Source organism: Nycticebus coucang, chromosome 3 (assembly GCF_027406575.1).
Source record: "Nycticebus coucang isolate mNycCou1 chromosome 3, mNycCou1.pri, whole genome shotgun sequence".
NCBI classification, from domain to species: domain Eukaryota; kingdom Metazoa; phylum Chordata; class Mammalia; order Primates; family Lorisidae; genus Nycticebus; species Nycticebus coucang.
In genome coordinates this window covers 71,221,929-71,240,933 of record NC_069782.1, presented here as the reverse complement: position 1 = coordinate 71,240,933, position 19,005 = coordinate 71,221,929, and the positions used below count along the sequence as shown (strand labels likewise).

Below are 19,005 nucleotides of genomic sequence, written 5' to 3'. Positions count from 1 at the left end.
TTTGTTGTGTGAACTTTACCTCAAACAAACAAACAAAAACATTTAACAAGGCTGTCAGCCTCCTGCATCATGGTGGGGCCCTGAGCAAGAAGTGATGCCTCCTTAAATCTTGCACCCTGGCAGCCCACCAGTCTCACCCTAGGCTGGTTCCTGCTCATCCTCTTTAGAGCTAGAACTCTGTAGGGTTCCAACTTAGGAGGCCAGCTGACAGCACCACCACATGCAGCCCCAGCTGAAACCTGCCCTCAAGGCTGCATCGCTCTGGGAGGGAAACAAAGGAGACTGGCCAGGTCTCCCTATCTCTGCCAGAATCAGGAGTGCAGAAGTGAGCTTGACCCTCGGGCTGCAGCCAAATACTCAGGTCTCAGAAGCACCTGACCAGGGCTTGGCATGCTGCGTGTAGAGACTTCCAGGACTGGGACACATCTGCCTCACAGACAGTATAGCAGTTTGTACCTCGGTTTTCTTCTTTATAAATGGGGGTAACGTCCTGCACCCAACCAAATAACAACCTCAAGGACCTAATCAGAAAGACAATCAATGTCTCCATTAATTCCACAGGCCTTGCAAATGCAAGCAACTGTCAGCATCCTGGCATGTTTCCACGCAGTGGTTCCCAACTTTTTGGCACCACGAAGAGGTTTCACGGAAGACAATTTATCCACATACCAAGGGTTGGGGGCCTCCCCCAACAATAGTTTTAATAAGTGTGCAAGCAATTAATTTCTTATGGTCTCTTTGTAGTCAGACCTCTCTGCTAAGGATATCTGCAGCCACTCCCCAGTGCTAGCATCACCACATCAGCTCTGCCTCAGATCACCAGGCATTAGATAAGGAGAACAGCCTAGATCCCTCTCATGTGCAGTTTACAGTAGGGTTCCTGCTCCTATTGAAATCTAATGCCCCTGAACTCAAGTGGTGATGTGACAGGTAGCGGCTATAAAAACAAATGAATCTTCCCTCGCTGGCCTGCTCCTCATCTCCTGCTCTGCGGCCTAAGCCTGCGGTCCAGGTCTGCAGTACAGGTCCGCTGTACAGGTGCTCGGTCAGGGGTTGGGGACCTCCTTAGGGTGCAGACAATGTCAATCAAAGATGTTGCAATCCAATCAAAGATGGGGATAAGGTTTATCTGTGATTGCAGGAAACCGCTGAACCCTGCAGGGAGCGCCAATGAACAGACAGCACTGTGGGCAATCAGGGCTCCTGCAGCTACAGACCTGAGGAAGATGGCTGGTGCACGTACTGCAGAGTACTCCCACCTGAAGGGCCATGGGATGTTTATCCTCCAGCTGTAATCAGGCATTATCTGAGAGCTGCTTCCTTAGGCGGTGACTGCTCCAACTTCTGGCCTTCCCAGTGCACAAATGGGACACAGTCCTGGGACCCCAGGAGGCCCCAGGCAGAGTCACAGGCATCTGCTATGAACAATCTTCACCATGTGGAGATGAATCTGAAGGAGGAACTGGAGAAGGTAGCACAAATAGCATCCATTCCTGGTGTGTTGCATCTTTGCAACAACAGGCATAAATGGGGAATTGAGAGCATGTCATCACACTAACAGAGGTTAAGAGGAGCTATTGATTTATGGATGCCCACGGCTCAACCCACATAGGCATCATCTTCCAGAATTGCCTGTATTGTCCCCTCCATACAGCAACCTAGATCTCTACTATACATAAAATGTGAAAATGGTAGAATAGAATAGAATCTGTGCTGGTGACATTTTGAGTAGCAGCCAAGTGTCACCTTGAGGAAGACTAATGAGCCCCAAAGGGGCTCATTTTTCCCAGCAAGCATTTTATTAACAGCTTTTAGGCCAGAATTTTTGGAGCTCATATAAAAGTTGGAAGAAGTCCTGGCATTTTTTTCTCCACCAGCCACTTTATAGGTGGTCAGTGGACAGAAAACACTGTGGGACGGGGGGAGCTTGCGATAGTTTAGGTACACTTGGGGGAAAGAAATATTTCTAAATAATATATTTTAGGTGAAATAAGAACTTTGGAAAGCTCTTTATTTTCAACATGATTCTAGGTGTGGTAAAATTGAATGTTATGGTTCAGACATGCAAAAGTGTGTTTATTGGGCATCACCTGTCGCTCAGTGGGTAGGGTGCCAGCCCCATGTACAGAGGGTGGCGGGTTCAAACCCAGCCCCAGCCAAACTGCAACAAAAAATAGCCAGGAATTTTGGAAGGCGCCTATAGTCCTAGCTACTCGGAGGCTAAGGCAAGAGAATTGCCTAAGCCCAGGAGTTGGAGGTTGCTGTCTTTATTTAAAAAAAAGGAGGTGGGGCTGTGCCTGTGGCTCAAAGGAATAGGGCTTCGGCCCCATATAATGGAGGTGGTGGGTTCAAACCCAGCCCTGGGCAAAAACTGCAAAAAAAAAAAAAAAAGTGTGTTTATTAAGACAAAAGGATCAAGATCCAAACAAATGCTTCCAGATAACCAGGGATATTTTCTTTCCCTGACTTCTGTGTCTTTTTCATTTGTATCAGTTAGCGATTGCTGCATAATGAATGCCCCCAACTTAGCAGCTTAAAATAACTCACTTCTATTCTCTCCGTTTCTGTGGCCCTGGAATCTGAGCCCAGCTCAACAGGGTCCTTTCCTTCAGGGTCTCTCAACAGAGCTGCAATTAAGAGTCTCACTTTATGGCCTTCGGTAGAGTGCCATGGCCTCACACAGCTCACAGCAACCTCCAGCTCTTGGGCTTAAGCGATTCTCTTGCCTCAGCCTCCCGAGTAGCTGAGACTACAGGCACCCGCCACAACGCCCGACTATTTTTTGGTTGCAGTTTGGCCCCCCTCGGTATATGGGGCCGGCGCCTTACCAACTGAGCCACAGCAATTAAGATTTAACCAGGATAGGATCAGCTTTCACGCTCACTCCATGGTGTTGAAGGGATTCAGTTCCTTGCAGGCTGTTGAGCTTGGGGCTTTGGTTCCTTACTGACTGCTGGCTAGAGACCATCCTTAGTTCTGTGACACCTGGTCAGCTTGCTTCATCAAAGCCACTAAACCTGGAAGCAAGGTACATGCCATCACTTACTGTATTCTATAGATTAGAAGGGGATTACTAGGTCCAGCATATACTCAAGGGGAGGAGATTGCACATGCCAGAAGGCAAGGACTATTAGGGACGATCTTAGAAGATACCTAATGTCTTGCAAATTCTCCTCAGAGTCTTCCCCATAACAAACAAAAAGGCCAGGCAAGTGGATAAGCAAGATGAGAAATGTATATACAGCAGGAACACCTTTCTCCAGTTCAGATTTCTGAGCTCACAAGAGCGTACACAATGGCTAAGAAATTCAAAATCTGGGTCTCGGGCGGCGCCTGTGGCTCAGTCGTTAAGGCGCCGGCCCCATATACCAAGGGTGGCGGGTTCAAACCCGGCCCCGGCCAAACTGCAACCAAAAAATAGCTGGGCGTTGTGGCGGGCGCCTGTAGTCCCAGCTACTCGGGAGGCTCAGGCAAGAGAATCACTTAAGCCCAGGAGTTGGAGGTTGCTGTGAGCTGTGTGATGCCATGGCACTCCACCGAGGGCCATAAAGTGAGACTCTGTCTCTACAAAAACAACAACAACAACAAAAAAATCTGGGTCTCTGAGGTGGCTCATGCCTAAAATCCCAGCACTTTGGGAAGCTGAGGCATGTGGATCACTTGAGGCCAGGAGTTCTAGACTAGACCAGCCTGAGCAACATAGCAAGACTCCATCTCTAAATTAAAAAAAGTTTTAAATAATTATCTAGGTGTGATGGCATGTGCCCATAGTCCCAACTCCTAGTCTGAAGCTGGAAGATCACTTGACCTCAGGAGTTTGAGGTGGCAGTAAGCTATGATTTTGACTCTGCACTCTCTAGCCTAGGCAACAGACACACTCTCTCTCTCTCTTTTGAGACCCTCTTTTAAAAAAGTTCAAAATAGGGCGGAGCCTGTGGCTCAGTGAGTAGGCGCCGGCCCCATATGCCAAGGGTGGTGGGTTCAAACCCAGCCCCGGCCAAACTGCAACAAAAAAATAGCCGGGCATTGTGGCAGGCGCCTGTAGTCCCAGCTGCTCGGGAGGCTGAGGCAAGAGAATGGCGTAAGCCAGAGTTAGAGGTTATTGTGAGCCGTGTGACGCCACGGCACTGTACCCGAGGGCAGTACAGTGAGACTCTGTCTCTACAAAAAAAATAAATAAATAAAAATAAATAAAAAAGTTCAAAATAGGGAGGCGCCTGTGGCTCAATCGGTAAGGCACCGGCCCCGTATACCGAGGGTGGCGGCTTCAAACCCAGCCCCGGCTGAACTGCAACTAAAAAACAGCCGGGCGTGTGGCAGGCACCTGTAGTCCCAGCTACTTGGGAGGCTGAAGCAAGAGAATCGCTTAAGCCCAAGAGTTGGAGGTTGCTGTGAGCTGTGATGCTACAGCACTTTACCGAGGGCCATAAAGTGAGACTCTGTCTCTACAAAAAAAAACAAAATTGACAATATCAATTGTTGGCCAAGACAGAGACATTTACTGTACATCAAAGGGTAAATTGGTAAACCACATGGCTGTATCAGCTAAAGTTGAATGAACATAGGCTGTCTCTACCACCCAGCATTTCCACTGAGGTACTTAGACAACTGGAATGAATGTGCATTCATTGAAAGACACAAAGGAATGCTCAGGGAAGTTTCACTCAGTGGCCAACAGTAGAACAACCCAAATGTCCATCAACACGTGGGTGGAATTACTAATACAGGTAACACTGCAGATGAATGTCACTGACATAATATTGAACAAAATAAGCCAGACACAGAAGAGGACCTCTTTGGGGGTTGCATTGATATCAAGTTCAAGAACAGGCAGAACTAATGATGAGGTCAAAGTCAGGTAGCTTTGGGAAAAACTGCTCAGCACCAGAAGGTGGAAGAAAGTAGTGGCCACAGCTGGGCTCTGCAATATTTCACAACATAGTGAAGTTTGCTACTGACAGAGGCCACCAGGAGTCACATCAGTCAGCCAGCTTATACTTATGCCACTCTAGGTACTCAGGCCTTTGTGGTGTCTTGCTCTCAGCATCTGGAAGCAAGAAAAAGGATAGGATGGGCATGCTTTCTGGACTGAACGCTGTGGTTACCAGAGGCCTGGGTTCCCTCTGCTGCAGCCCAAGATGACATAAGTTCAGCCTGGAACTATTAGAATCAACGTGGCCCAAGTCAGGAGTCAGCGGGAAGGGGTCCACTGGGACCCTCTAGTCCATGCATGGGACTGTCTACAGGCAAGCAGGCTCAGATGGTGGGGATTTTGCAGAGTGAGTGTCCTCTGATCAGTGACAGCTGATCCAGTCAGACTTGAGACTCAGGTCATCCTGAGGTCCCTGCTCACCCACAGGTGCCCTGAAAACTGATCTGGGGCTGGTTTCGGGGCAGCTGGGGAGGTGAGCAGAGAGAACAAATGGCTCTTTGCTTCCTGGCCAGATCAGATTCTGTGGCGGCGCCAGAACAGCCTGGGTGGGACCTGGCAGGTGCTGGCTGGCCTGAATCAGGGAGATGCAGGCAGATGCCTTAGCCCCAGAGACCTAGTTTTCCCAAAGCAGCCAAAGGGTTTGGGAAAGTGGGTACATTTTTCTCTGTCTCCTCATACCTATTCCTCCAGGGCAGCTCACTCTGTCACCACTCAGATTCTAAGGCCATGCCAGGTCTCCTACAACCTCCAAAGACTCTCTCCTTGACCAAACTGGGATCAAGCTCCTCTGAGTTCTCTTCTCAAGTGGGCCTCGAACTTGGTCCCTGTCCAATCTTTGACCTGCCTCCCTTACTCTTAGCAAGAATCTTGCTAAGTCAGTTTAGGGACAATCTCTCATCTTTGATACCTGATCATTCTGGCCTGCCCTCAGCAAGAATCCTGTTATGTCAGTTTAGCAAAACTCCCACATCTACCTGTCTACCTACTTATCTATTCAGAGACAGGATCTCACTGTGCTGCCCGGGCTGGAGTGCAGTGGTATGATCATAACTCCCTGAGCCTCAGACTCCTGGGATCAAGTGATCCTGCTGCCTCAGCCTTACAAATTGTTGGGATTACACTGTGAACCACCAGCCCCAGACTGCTGCTACCCTTGATGGAAAATCGCTCCCTCATTCGGCTCCTTAGTTATAAATCACCCCTTCACAGCACTCTGGGAGGCCAAGGTGGGTGGATTGCTTGAGCTCAAGAGTTAGAGACCAGGCCCATAAACATCCCTTTGAGGACACAGGGAGTCAGTGAGAGACTTCTGGACCCCAGGAGGAGGACAATAGCAGTGTAAAACTGGCAAGTGGTTGCGTGTGTTCATTCGGTCTAATCCCACCGGCAGCTGACTCTTCGAAAACCTGGTCCAGAGGCATGGCAACTTACAGAGCAAGAGGAAGTGGAAGGAAAATTAGGGCAAGGAAACAGATAAAAGAAATCACTCATGAGAAAGAATCAGCAGAAAAATCCTGGCAACATGAAAAACCAGTCCAGAGGAACCCCTCCAAGAGACCGTGAGGTAGCTACTGCAGAGGATTCCACCTATAAAGAAATGTTAGAAATGATGGAAAGGGAATTTAGAATATAGATGATGAAAACAATGAAGGAAATGATGGCAACAATGAAGGAAACTGCTGATGAAGTGGAAAATAATCAAAAGGAAATCCAAAAACAGAATCAAATAAGAGATGAACAATATGAAGAATATAGAAAGGATATAGCAGAGCTGAAGGAACTGAAGCAGTCAATTAGGGAACTTAAAGAGGCAATAGAAAGTATCAACAACAGATTAGATCATGCAGAAGAAAGAATCTCAGAGGTAGAGGACAAAGCCCTTGAGATAACTCAGATAGTTAAAGAAGCAGGAAAGAAGAGAGAGAAAGCAGAACGTTCACTGACAGAATTATGGGACTTTATGAAGCGTTCCAACATACGAGTGATAGGTATCCCAGAAGGGGAAGAAGAATGCCCCAGGGGAATGGAAGCCATACTAGAGAATATTATAAATGAAAATTTCCCAAATATCACCAAAGATTCTGACACACTGCTTTCAGAGGGATATCGGACCCCAGGTCGCCTCAACTCTAACCGAGCTTCTCCAAGACACATTGTGATGAACCTGTCCAAAGTCAAGACAAAAGAAAAGATTCTGCAAGCTGCCAGGAGTAAGCGCCAGTTGACCTACAGGGGCAGAACCTAGCTTCCACACTGATGCAAAAGATAAAACTGAGCAATGGACTCTCACGAAACAAGATGAATAGAACACTACCATACTTAACAATTATCTCAATAAATGGCTTGACTTCCCCACTGAAGAGGAATAGATTGGCTGACTGGATTAAAAAACACAAGCCATCCATTTGCTGTCTGCAGGAAACACACCTGGCTTCAAAAGACAAATTAAAACTCTGAGTTAAGGTTGGAAGACAATTTTTCAGGCAAACGGAATTCAGAAGAAAAGAGGAGTTGCAATCTTATATTCAGATACATGTGGATTTAAAGCAACTAAAGTCAAAAAAGACAAAGATGGCCACTTTATATTGGTCAAGGGAAAAATACAACAAGATGTTTCAATTCTAAATATTTATGCACCCAATTTAAATGCTCCCAGATTTTTGAAACAGACCTTACTCATTCTGAGCAATATGATATCCTATAATACCACTTTAACACTCCTCTTACAGAGGTGGACAGATCCTCTAAACAGAAATTAAACAAAGATATAAGGGACTTAAATGGGACCCTAGAACCAGGGTGCTTGATAGATGCATATAGAATACTCCATCCCAAAGATAAAGAATATACATTCTTCTCATCGCCCCATGGAACAGTCTCCAAAATTGATCACATTCTAGGACACAAAAAAAACCTCAACAGAATCAAAAGAATTGAAATTTTACCTTGCATCTTCTCAGACCACAAGGCACTAAAGGTGGAACTCAACTCCAACAAAAACGTTCAACCCCACATAAAGGCATGGAAATTAAACAACCTTCTGTTGAATGACAGATGGGTGCAGGAAGAAATTAAAGAGGAAATCATTAACTTCCTTGAGCATAACAACAATGACAACACAAGCTACCAAAACTTGTGGGATACTGCAAAAGCAGTTTTGAGAGGAAAATTTATCACTTTAGATGCCTACATTCGAAAAACAGAAAAAGAGCGCATCAACGAACTCACAAGCCATCTTATGGAATTGGAAAAAGAAGAACAATTTAAGCCTAAACCCAGTAGAAGAAAAGAAATATCCAAAAGTAAATCAGAGATCAATGAAATTGAAAACAAAAGAATCATTCAGAAAATTAATGAAACAAGGAGTTGGTTTTTTGAAAAAATAAATAAAATAGATAAACCTTTGGCCAGACTAACTAGAAATAGAAAAGTAAAATCTCTAGTAACCTCAATCAGAAATGATGAAGGGGAAATAACAACTGATCCCACAGAGATACAAGAGATCATCTCTGAATACTACCAGAAACTCTATCCCAGAAATTTGACAATGTGAAGGAAATGGAGGAAGAAATAGAGCTTCTGAACAGACCAATTTCATGCAGTGAGATTAAAGAAACAATGAAAAAGCTTCCAACAAAAAAAATGCCCTGGTCCAGATGGCTTCACACCAGAATTCTATCAAACCTTCAAGGAAGAGCTTATTCCCGTACTGCAGAAATTATTCCAAAAAATTGAGGAGGAAGGAATCTTCCCCAACATGTTCTATGAAGCAAACATCACCCTGAAACCAAAACCAGGAAAAGCCAACTAAAAAGGAGAATTTCAGACCAATTTCACTCATGAATATAGACGCAAAAATTCTCAACAAAATCCTAGCCAATAGATTACAGCTTATCATCAAAAAAGTCATACATCATGATCAAGTAGTTTTCATCCCAGGGATGCAAGGCTGGTTTAACATACACAAGTCCATAAACGTTATCCACCATATTAACAGAAGCAAAAATAAAGACCATATGATCCTCTCAATAGATGCAGAAAAAGCATTCGATAAAATCCAGCATCCTTTTCTAATTAGAACACTGAAGAGTATAGGCATAGGGGGAACATTTCTGAAACAGATTGAAGCTATCTATGACAAACCCACAGCTAATATTTTATTGAATGGAGTAAAACTGAAAGCTTTTCCTCTTAGAACTGGAACCAGACAAGGATGTCCTCTGTCACCTTTACTATTCAACGTAGTGCTGGACGTTCTAGCCAATACAATTAGGCGAGAGAAGGAAATAAAGGGAATCCAAATAGGAACAGAGGAGGTCAAACTCTCCCTCTTTGCCGATGACATGATCTTATACTTAGAGAGCCCCAAAGACGCAACCACAAGACTCCTGGAAATCATAAAAAAAATACGGTAATGTCTCAGGATATAAAATCAACGTCTACAAATCAGTTGCCTTTGTATACGCCAATAACAGTCAAGATGAAAGGCTAATTAAGGACACAACTCCCTTTACCATAGCTTCAATGAAAATGAAATACCTAGGAATATACCTAACACAGGAGGTGAAGGACCTCTATAAAGAATATTATGAAAACCTAAGAAAGGAAATAGCAGAGGATATTAACAAATGGAAGAACACACCATGCTCATGGCTGGGAAGAATCAACATTGTTAAAATGTCTACACTTCCCAAAGCAATCTACCTATTCAATGCCATTCCTATTAAAATACCAACATCGTACTTTCAAGATTTGGAAAAAATGATTCTGCATTTTGTATGAAACCAGAAAAAAACCCATATAGCTAAGGCAGTTCTTGGTAATAAAAACAAAGCTCGGGCAGCGCCTGTGGCTCAGTCGGTAAGGCGCCGGCCCCATATACCGAGGGTGGCGGGTTCAAACCCGGCCCCGGCCAAACTGCAACCAAAAAATAGCCGGGTGTTGTGGCGGGCGCCTGTAGTCCCAGCTACTCGGGAGGCTGAGGCAAGAGAATCGCTGAAGCCCAGGAGTTGGAGGTTGCTGTGAGCTGTGTGATGCCACGGCACTCTACCAAGGGCCATAAAGTGAGACTCTGTCTCTACAAAAAAAAAAAAAGCCGGGGGCATCACCATACCAGATTTTAGGCTGTACTACAAAGCCATAGTGGTCAAGACAGCATGGTACTGGCACAAAAATAGAGACATAGACATTTGGAATTGAATAGAAAACGAGGAAATGAAACTAACATCTCACAACCACCTAATCTTCGATAAACCTAACAAAATCATACCTTGGGGGAAAGACTCCCTATTCAATAAATGGTGCTGGGAGAACTGGATATCCCCATGTAAAAAACTGAAACTGGACCCACACCTTTCCCCACTCACAAAAATTGATTCAAGATGCATAAAGGGCTTAAATTTAAGGCATGAAACAATAAAAATCCTCAAAGAAAGCACAGGAGAATCACTGGAGGATATCAGCCTGGAGAAAGACTTCATGAAGGAGACTGCTGTGGCAATTGCAATAACAACAAAAATAAACAAATGGGACTTCATCAAACTGAAAAGCTTCTGTACAGCTAAGGAGACAACAACCAAAGCAAATAGACAACCTACACAATGGGAAAGGATATTTGCATATTTTGAATCAGCCAAAAGCTTGATAACTAGGATCTATAGAGAACTCAAATTAATCCACATGAAAAAAGCCAACAATCCCATATATCAATGGGCAAGAGACATGAATAGAACCTTCTCTAAAGAAGACAGACAAAAGGCTAACAAACATGAAAAAATGCAAATCATCCCTATTTGTTAGAGAAATGCAAATCAAAACCACCCTGAGATACCATCTAACCCCAGCAAGTATGGCCCGCATCACAAAAATCTCAAAACTGCAGATGCTGGCATGGATGTGGAGAAAAGGGAACACTTTTACACTGCTGGTGGGACTGCAAACTAAATCAACCTTTTTGGAAGGAAGTATGGAGAAACCTCAAAGAACTCAAACTAGATTGATCCTGCAATCCCATTACTGGGCATCTACCCAGAAGGAAAAAAATCCTTTTATCATAAGGACACTTGCACTAGACTGTTTATTGCAGCTCAATTTACAATCACCAAAATGTGGAAACAGCCTAAATGCCCACCAAGCCTGGAATGGATTAACAAGCTGTGGTATATGTATACCATGGAATACTATTCAGCCATTTAAAAAAAATGGAGACTTTACATCCTTTGTATTAACCTGGATGGAAGTGGAAGACATTATTCTTAATAAAGCATCACAAGAATGGAGAAGCATGAATCCTATGTACTCAATTTTGATATGAGAACAATTAAGGACATGGTGGGGTGTGGGAAAGGGAGAGCAGAGAGAGAAAGGAGGGAGGGGTGGGGAAAGGAAGAGCAGAGAAAGGGAAGGAGGGAGGTGGGTGGGGCCTTGGTGTGTGCCACACCTTTTCGGGGCAAGACACGATTGTAAGAGGGACTTTACCTAACAAATGCAATCAGTGTAACCTGGTTTCTTGTACCCTCAATGAATCCCCAACAATAAAAAATAAATAAATAAAATAAATCCCCCCTTCTTGCTATACTCAGAGTTGAGTCAGTTTCACTCCCATTACAGTTAGTTTTTATATAAGTCTTGTTTACCATTTTAACAATTGGAAGAACAATATTTTTCTTTTAACGTCCCTCAGACCCAGAGGACAGGGCCATGTCCCCACTCTCGACACCCTTGGCACATGATCCCCTCCCTCAGAATACTTCCACCCCCAGTGAGGTGGTGTTGGATATAGGTTCCTGGGTGGGTGGTACCTCCTCTCAGGGCCCCATGTGACCTGTTCTGGCCAATGTGCTCTGAGCATAACTTTCATAAGGCATTTTTGGGCCAGGGCATTTCACTGGCAGTGTGAGACCCTGCTGAGTCCTTCCCCTACTTTTGCTACAAAGTAGCAAAAATCTGCTGCTGGCCAGCCACACAGTGGTTCCTTGCCTTGAAAATGCCATGCTTTGGGCAGCACCTGTGGCTCAAAGGAGTAGGGTGCTGGCCCCATATGCCAGAGGTGGTGGGTTCAAGCCCAGCCCCAGCCAGAAACTGCAAAAAAAAAAAAAGAAGAAGAAGAAGAAGAAGAAAATGCCATGCTTCCTCATTCTGCTTGGTAGCTTAACTTCACAAACCATGAGCACAGGCCCCCAAAACAATGCCTTGAAGACACCAAGCAGAATACAGCACAGGTTCCATCTCTTGCCTGAATCACTGCATTTTACAAAAGATAAACCCTCACCTCCCGCACAATGTCTGGTAGGTTTCATGATAATCCCTCCATAATCTACAAGATGTACTCTTGCACCCAAACATCGATAAGATTTTGCTTACATGGACTTTCTGAGCACATAGAGGACCTCCATCACCTGTATATAAGCTGTAGGCTGAAACATGGCTTTGGAACAGACTAACAGAAACTCTCTGGAAAATTCCTCTAGTGCTGCAATCCTCACTGGATTCTGAGTAAAATTAACCTTGATTCTCTAAAAGCTTTCTTCTTTAATTGATGATTGATTTAATTCAATTTTTTCTTTAATTGATGAAAGGACAATATTGCTAATAAATTGTCTAACAGAAAAATAAACCAACAGAAAAAAGAGAAAAGTCATAGGACATAACTACCCCTTTAAATAACTACCTGTGGCTTTAAGAATTTGTTTTCAGTGCCTGTACACAATGGTTATGGCACCAGCCACATACACCGGTTCAAACCTAGCCCTGGCCACCTAAAACAATGACATCTGCAACAACAACAAAAATAACTTTTTGGCTCAGCGCCTATAGCTCAGCCAGTAGGGCACCAGCCACATGCACCAGAGCTGGTGGGTTCGAATCCAGCCCAGGCCTGCCAAACAACAACTACAACCAAAAAATAGCCAGGCGTTGGTGGCAGGCACCTGTAGTTCCAGCTGCTTGAGAGGCTGAAGCAAGAGAATCATTTAAGCCCAAGAGTTTGAGGTTGCTGTGAGTTGTGATGCCACAGCACTCTACCGAGGGCGACATGGTGAGACTCTGTCTCAAAAAAAAAAAAAAGAATTTGTTTTCATAGCACTTAAAAGAACTGAAAAGTCGGGAGGCTGAGGCAAGAAAATCGCGTAAGCCCAAGAGTTAGAGGTTGCTGTGAGCCGTGTAACGCCACGGCACTCTACCCGAGGGCGGTACAGTGAGACTCTGTCTCTACAAAAAAAAAAAAAAAAAGAACTGAAAAGAGGTGGCGTCTGTGGCTCAGTGGGTAGGGCACTGGCCCTATATACCTCGAGTGGCAGGTTCAAACCTGGCTCCAGCCAAACTGCAACAAAAAACAGCCAGGTGTTGTGGCGGGTGCCTGTAGTCCCAGCTACTCAGGAGGCTGAGGCAAGAGAATTGCTTAAGCCCAGGAATTGGAGGTTGCTGTGAGCTGTGATGCCACAGCACTCTACCAGGGGCAACAAAGTGAGACTGTCTCTTAAAGAAAAAAAAAAAAAAAAAGAACTGAAGATAGATGGAGTATAATCCTTCCCCAGCTCCCACCAGACTATATTCTAAGAATCCTGATACACATAAAGCCAGACTCACAGAGAAGAGAGAAAAAAAAGAAAGACACAGCCACTTCACAGCTGCCTCTTGCTCTCAGCTGGCAGAAACTATTTTTTTCTTTCCCTTTGTCCCCATAAAAACTCCAAACCCCTTTCCCTCAATTCAGCACTTCCCCTCTACTTTGTTTCAGTGTTGTGCCATTTCTCTTTTCTCCCTTTCTCTCTCTGAAAAAGTAAAATTGGCCAGATGCGATGACTTATGCCTATAATCCTATCACTCTGGACACCACTGCACTCTACCGAAGGCAACAAAGTGAGACTCTGTCTCAAAAAAAAAAAAAAAAAAAGGGCAGTGCCTGTGGCTCAACAGAGTAGGGCGCTGGCCCCATATGCTGGAGGTGGCGGGTTCAAACCCAGCCCTGGCCAAAAACAAAAACAAACAAAAAAAAAGCCAGGCTAAGCAAGAATGAGACCCTGTCTGTACAAAATACAGAAGAAAAATTAGCTGGGCATGGTGGTGCATGCCTGCAGTCCTGCTACTTGGTAGGCTGAGGCAGGAGGACTGTTTTAGCCTAGGAGTTGGAGGTTGTAGTGAGCTATGATGATGCCACTGAACTTTAGCCCCACCCAGGTAACAGAGTGAGACTGTCTCAAAAAAAAAAAAAAAAAAAAAGTAAAATACCTAAATATACATATCGTGTACCCTTCCTATACACATGGTACAGAGAAACAGGGATGTGCAGAACAGTCGTATCACTGAGACAGGTTCTGGGTTCAAGTCTCAGCTGTCACCTGTCACTTTAGCATCCCCTGCCTCTGTTTTCTTATCTGTAACATGGCAACAAAAGCTAGGCTTTCTACTGCATTATAAGAAAACTAAATGAGGTAATAGTGCATTGGATGCTAGGGAGTGGTCACCACAATATAAAACAGTGGCTGTTTCTATTAATTACCTTCATTAGGCCCAACGGAGGGTGGGACTGGGTCTTCTCTGTGATCTAGAATCCCGGCTCAGTCACTCCCTGAGCCTCAGTTTCTCACTCTGTAGAATGGGAGTCCCAGCAGTGCTGCCTCTGTCTGTGATTTCACCTAGCCACTCAGTACAAGAGCTGCCACTGCTCAAACTCCATGTGCTAGATGAGGACCTGTAGCCAGGACCATAACTCCAGACTCAAACAGGGTAGTGTTTATTACGAGGAGGATGCCTGTATCATCTCCAGGCACCAGAGAGTTTTGACATGAATGACTTGAAGGCACTGATTTCCATTCAGCCTCAACCCATGCCCTGCAGGGCCCAGGGGCACGGACCCCAAGACCCCAGCCCACCCCCACCTCCAGAGCTGCAGTGGTGGCTGAAGGTCCAAAATGTCCTGTGATATGGAGGTTCGTGGATAGGCGTGCAGTGGGATGACCGCCAGGCTGCAGGGTATATGGTAGAGGGCTAGGAGACACTGGGGGGCAGACGAGCAGCAGCAGTCTTCTCTACCACAAAGCCGTAGTTGTACTGGGGGGAAGGAAAGAGTGAGAATGAGGGAGGATCTGGGGTGACAGGAGGGCTGTGGGCAGGGTGACCAAGGAATAGTGGGTGTGTACTTAGGGACAGAGCAGGTCTCCAGCTTTGGGGAGGCAAGAGGTGTGGCTGAAGGAAAAAGGGGACCAGGGAAAGACTGGCACAACCTGGCGGGGGAGTGTCCCAGCACCCTCATGCACCCACCCCCCAGCCCTGCACCCACCTCCTCCTCAATGTCTGCTAGAGACTTGATGGTCAGGTCTCCAAAAGCAGAGAAGGTCTGGTGGGTAGAAGTAGGTCAGTCCTGGGCCCAGATCCCAGCATCTGGGGAACACCCGCTACTACTTTGTCTGTAAGAAGCCTCTTCACCCTGGAATACTTGCCTCTTACTTCTTGTCAAAGCCTACTAGTATCTGGCTGCCCCTCCTGGTCCTCACATTCTGAGACTGAAAAACTTTCAGCTGCCACCTAGAGGTCTCACCCTCCCCTCATCCCCAACCCAGCATGTGGCCCTCTGTGCCATGGCACTGGATGCAGCAATGTCCTGGCACCTAGAATGACAATGGTAGAAGCAAAACCAGGCTCCCTGGGGGCCCTGACTCACCAAGGGGCTGCAGCTCTTGCCCTCGAATCGGGGGTGCAGCGTGAAGGGAACCCCATCCATGGCTGGAAAAAACATGCCAGGGAAGGAGGTGAGGCATAGAGGGCTTGAGGCTTTGCCCATCCACCTAGAGAAGCTCACCTGGCTCTTCTCAGTCTTCACAGAACCCAGAGGTGGGGGTGGGGTGGGGAGAGGGGACATCATCCTGGCTGTGCATTCTTAAGCCAGTCACGCCCCTCACCTCTATGTGTCAGTTTCTTCATTCTGTGCTCACCTGAGATGCCATAAAGGCTGGACGCCTCGTAGATGGAGTCATTCCTTCTCAGGGTAGACGCCCGAGAGCCCAGCCTTGACAGCGTCCTCTCTGGGACAGCACCCTTGCTGGTGGAGGTAGAACAATCCAAGTCAGGCCTTATCCTCCCACCATGGTCACTCTCACCCCAGTGCCTGAGGGCTCACCTTGGCTGGCTTGGTGGGTCCAGGGAAAGCCCCCGCATGTCCCGACTAAGACCTCGGGGCTTGGGCACTGGCTTCGGGGCCTTGGCCTTCTTGTACCAGATGGCAAAGCCGCCCATATCCCTGGAACAGTATGGAAGATAAGAAGGATCCCAGCCCAATAAGCAGCTGGGGAAGGTATGGGACCCAGGCCTCGGAGCAACCTCTGTTTTTTGAGGGATTTTTCTTTCAGGATCTCAACCCGCATCCTAAGCAGCATACTAACCAACATTGCTGGGTGCTAATCACTGCTCTAGACACTTTAGACACCAACTCACTGACTCCTCATGACAACCCTACAATATGGGTACACCCATCCCTGTTACATGCAGGATCTGAGGCACAGACAGGTGGCAGAAGGAACCGGGGGGCTCAGGTGAGTTCCTGAGGGACAAAGGAGTAAGACTGGGAGTTGGGAAGGCAGAGAAGAAAATCAGAGGCTGGGAATGGCCCTACCCCACTCGTAAGTATCCAGGCACTGTCTTGGTCTTCCCACTCAGCCGGACGTCAAACACAGCTGTGTCTGCAGCCCCCAGGGGTACCAGCTTCACACACATACATTTCTTCTTAGACACAGAGGCCTCTGGAAGTGGGGGGCAGGGGAATAAGATAGGAAAGCCGGACAGTGGTGGGAGTGCCAAAAGATGGCTCTAGGATGATACCTGTCAGGGCACTGTTTAAGACCCACGTGGATAGTGTTAGGGGGATGGTTAAATCATAAATGGTATAGACACAGGAGGGGATTCCAAGCAGTTTTTAGAAAACACTGGAGGATACTAATTTTTGTTGACATGAAGGAACACTCACAGAGTGGCTGGCTGTGAGATAGACCTGGGTGCCCACCATGGCCTCAAACTTCCCTTTCCTTCAGTCCTCTAATCCAGGAGTTGGCAAATCGGCACAAGGTATGTTTGGGTACAGCTCATGAGCTAAGAATGGTTTTTACATCTTTAAAAAAAAGAGAATATGGGCAGTGCCTGTGGCTCAAAGGAGAAGGGTGCTGGCCCCATATACCCGGCCCCAGCCAAAAAACAAAAAAAAAAAAGAGAGAGAATATGTAACAGACACCATCTGGTCTGCAAACACTAAAATATTTACTATCTGGCCCTTTACATAAGTTTGTCAATTCCAGTATCAATGAGTATAACAGGATCAAATAAAACTGCCAAACAAAAGGGGTGGGAGGATTCACCCCTTTTTTGATTCATGGCTGGGAGGATTGTACCAGGGCTGTGTGAACCACGAGAGGAGGGGTGAGGAAGGGGCAAGGCTGAGACCTGAATTAGGATAATTAGCTATGCAAAGCGGAAGGAAAGAGTATTCCAGGGAGAGGAAATGGTGTGTGCAAAGGCCTAGATATGAGAAACAGAACAGCGTAGTGGTTTTGCTTGGCCAGGGTGTAAGGAGGCAGTAACAGTAATAAAACAGGCCACATCAACTGAACTATGGATGACAGAGACTGTGCCAATCACACTTAACTTTGTTTTTGGCCGGAGCTGGATTTGATCCTGCCACCTTAGGCATATGGGGCCGGTGCCCAACCCCTTTGAGCCACAGGCGCCGCCCCGCCCCGCCAATCACACATTTTAATTCAGGACAGGGGACGTTACCCTGCTCTCTTATATAATCGTCCTCAGCCAACTCTGTCATCACCCCGTGTGCAGGGGGCAGCTGAAGTTCAGATAACTTGGCGCCTGGCGTCTGTCCTCCCCTCTCCACCCTGCAAGGCCCTGGACAGTTCCCGTCCTTGACGCTGGCCTTACTGGAGTCCTGAGGGTCGCAGACCCGGGAGAAGCCCGGCGGGAGGGGGCTCTTGTCCACCACAATCTGGATATCGGCCACTACGTTCTCCTGAGGGTTCTGGAGAAAGGGGGACACAGTGAGGGTCACCCAGCAGCAGGGATGGCGCTCCTGGCACAGGTCTATGAGAATGTTCACGAGTATTGGCGAACCTTGGTGGTCCCTAAGGTGAGCGCCCCTTACCTCCAGGCTGCCCAGAGGACAAAGGCACAGGAAGTAGCTAGATTTCTGCGCGAAGCTCTTGCCGAAGCTGGCGGGAGCCCCCTCGACGGTGCAAGAGATCTATCGGGAGGACGCCGGTCACCGCCAGGCTCTTACTCAGCCGCGGCAGCGTCTACCCCATTGAACCCCCGCCCCCGACGCCGCTCACCGCGCTGAATCCCCGCGGCGGAGGCGCCGAGGCTGACGACCAGACGAGGCCCGCCAGCGGTGCCGCGTCTGTGCCCGGCCCGGGATCCATCCTCCGAGCGGAGCGCCAAAAGCGACAGACGGGCTGGGACCTCTGAGCCGCCTCTCGACGGCAGCGCTCCCGCAGGAAATGGAACTACAACTCCCAGAAAGCCATGCGAGCACAAAAAAAAAACCAGGAAGCGCCTATGCGCGTGCCCAAAAAGCTATTGGCCAATAGCGTGCGTACGTGTAGTCAGCGCCACTGCGTGCACCAGTGAGCGTCATATACGGAAAAAGGTCTCTCAGCTTTCCCACGGCCCGGCAACTTCCGCCGGGAATGTCACACCGCACAGTGCCAAGGTGGTTCTCTGCAAACCGGGACTACGTTTCCCAGAATTCCTTGGGGCATCAACGGCTCGTTGTCTCCCGGAATAATTGGGAGAAAAATTTGAAAACCTCGCAATTCCTGCTACTGAAAGCCACCCAAAGAAAATCATTGTGGGATATGTAGCTATTAATTTAAATTGCGAAAAATATGGACCATTATGAGCCAGAAAATATTGGATGTAATTTGAAGTCTTGTTCACAGATACAATAAATGTTTAAAAGTGAAATATAAAAAAAGCATTTGGTGTGCCAACATGCTTTTACACCCTTCAGGGGGAAAATATGGAAAATTAGGGAATGGAATATTATTTACTCTTCTATATTTTCTAATTTTCTACAATAA

At 46.7% G+C, this 19,005-nt stretch overlaps 1 protein-coding gene across 1 annotated transcript; it reads right to left on the bottom strand.

Annotated features, from left to right (window-relative positions):
• Window positions 1-562: 562 nt before the first annotated feature.
• MVB12A (multivesicular body subunit 12A) lies at window positions 563-18,718 on the bottom strand. The gene is made up of 10 exons (XM_053585243.1): window positions 18,256-18,718; window positions 18,069-18,167; window positions 17,849-17,945; window positions 16,542-16,668; window positions 16,050-16,169; window positions 15,865-15,971; window positions 15,594-15,655; window positions 15,213-15,269; window positions 14,433-14,983; window positions 563-1,450 (listed from the first exon to the last, which is right to left on the bottom strand). Exons 1-9 carry the CDS (start codon window positions 18,343-18,345, stop codon window positions 14,921-14,923), a joined length of 822 nt encoding a protein of 273 aa, XP_053441218.1. The 5' UTR covers window positions 18,346-18,718; the 3' UTR covers window positions 563-1,450; window positions 14,433-14,920.
• Between the last annotated feature and the right edge of the window lie 287 nt (window positions 18,719-19,005).

Coding starts and splice junctions, on each gene's coding strand:
- MVB12A (XM_053585243.1), bottom strand. CDS start 18,345: ATGGATCCCGGGCCGGGCACAGACGCGGCACCGCTGGCGGGCCTCGTC. Junction 16,170..16,541: donor CCTGGATACTTACGAGTGGG/GTAGGGCCATTC, acceptor ATACTGTTCCAG/GGATATGGGCGGCTTTGCCA. Junction 15,656..15,864: donor CAGCCTTTATGGCATCTCAG/GTGAGCACAGAA, acceptor TGTTTTTTCCAG/CCATGGATGGGGTTCCCTTC.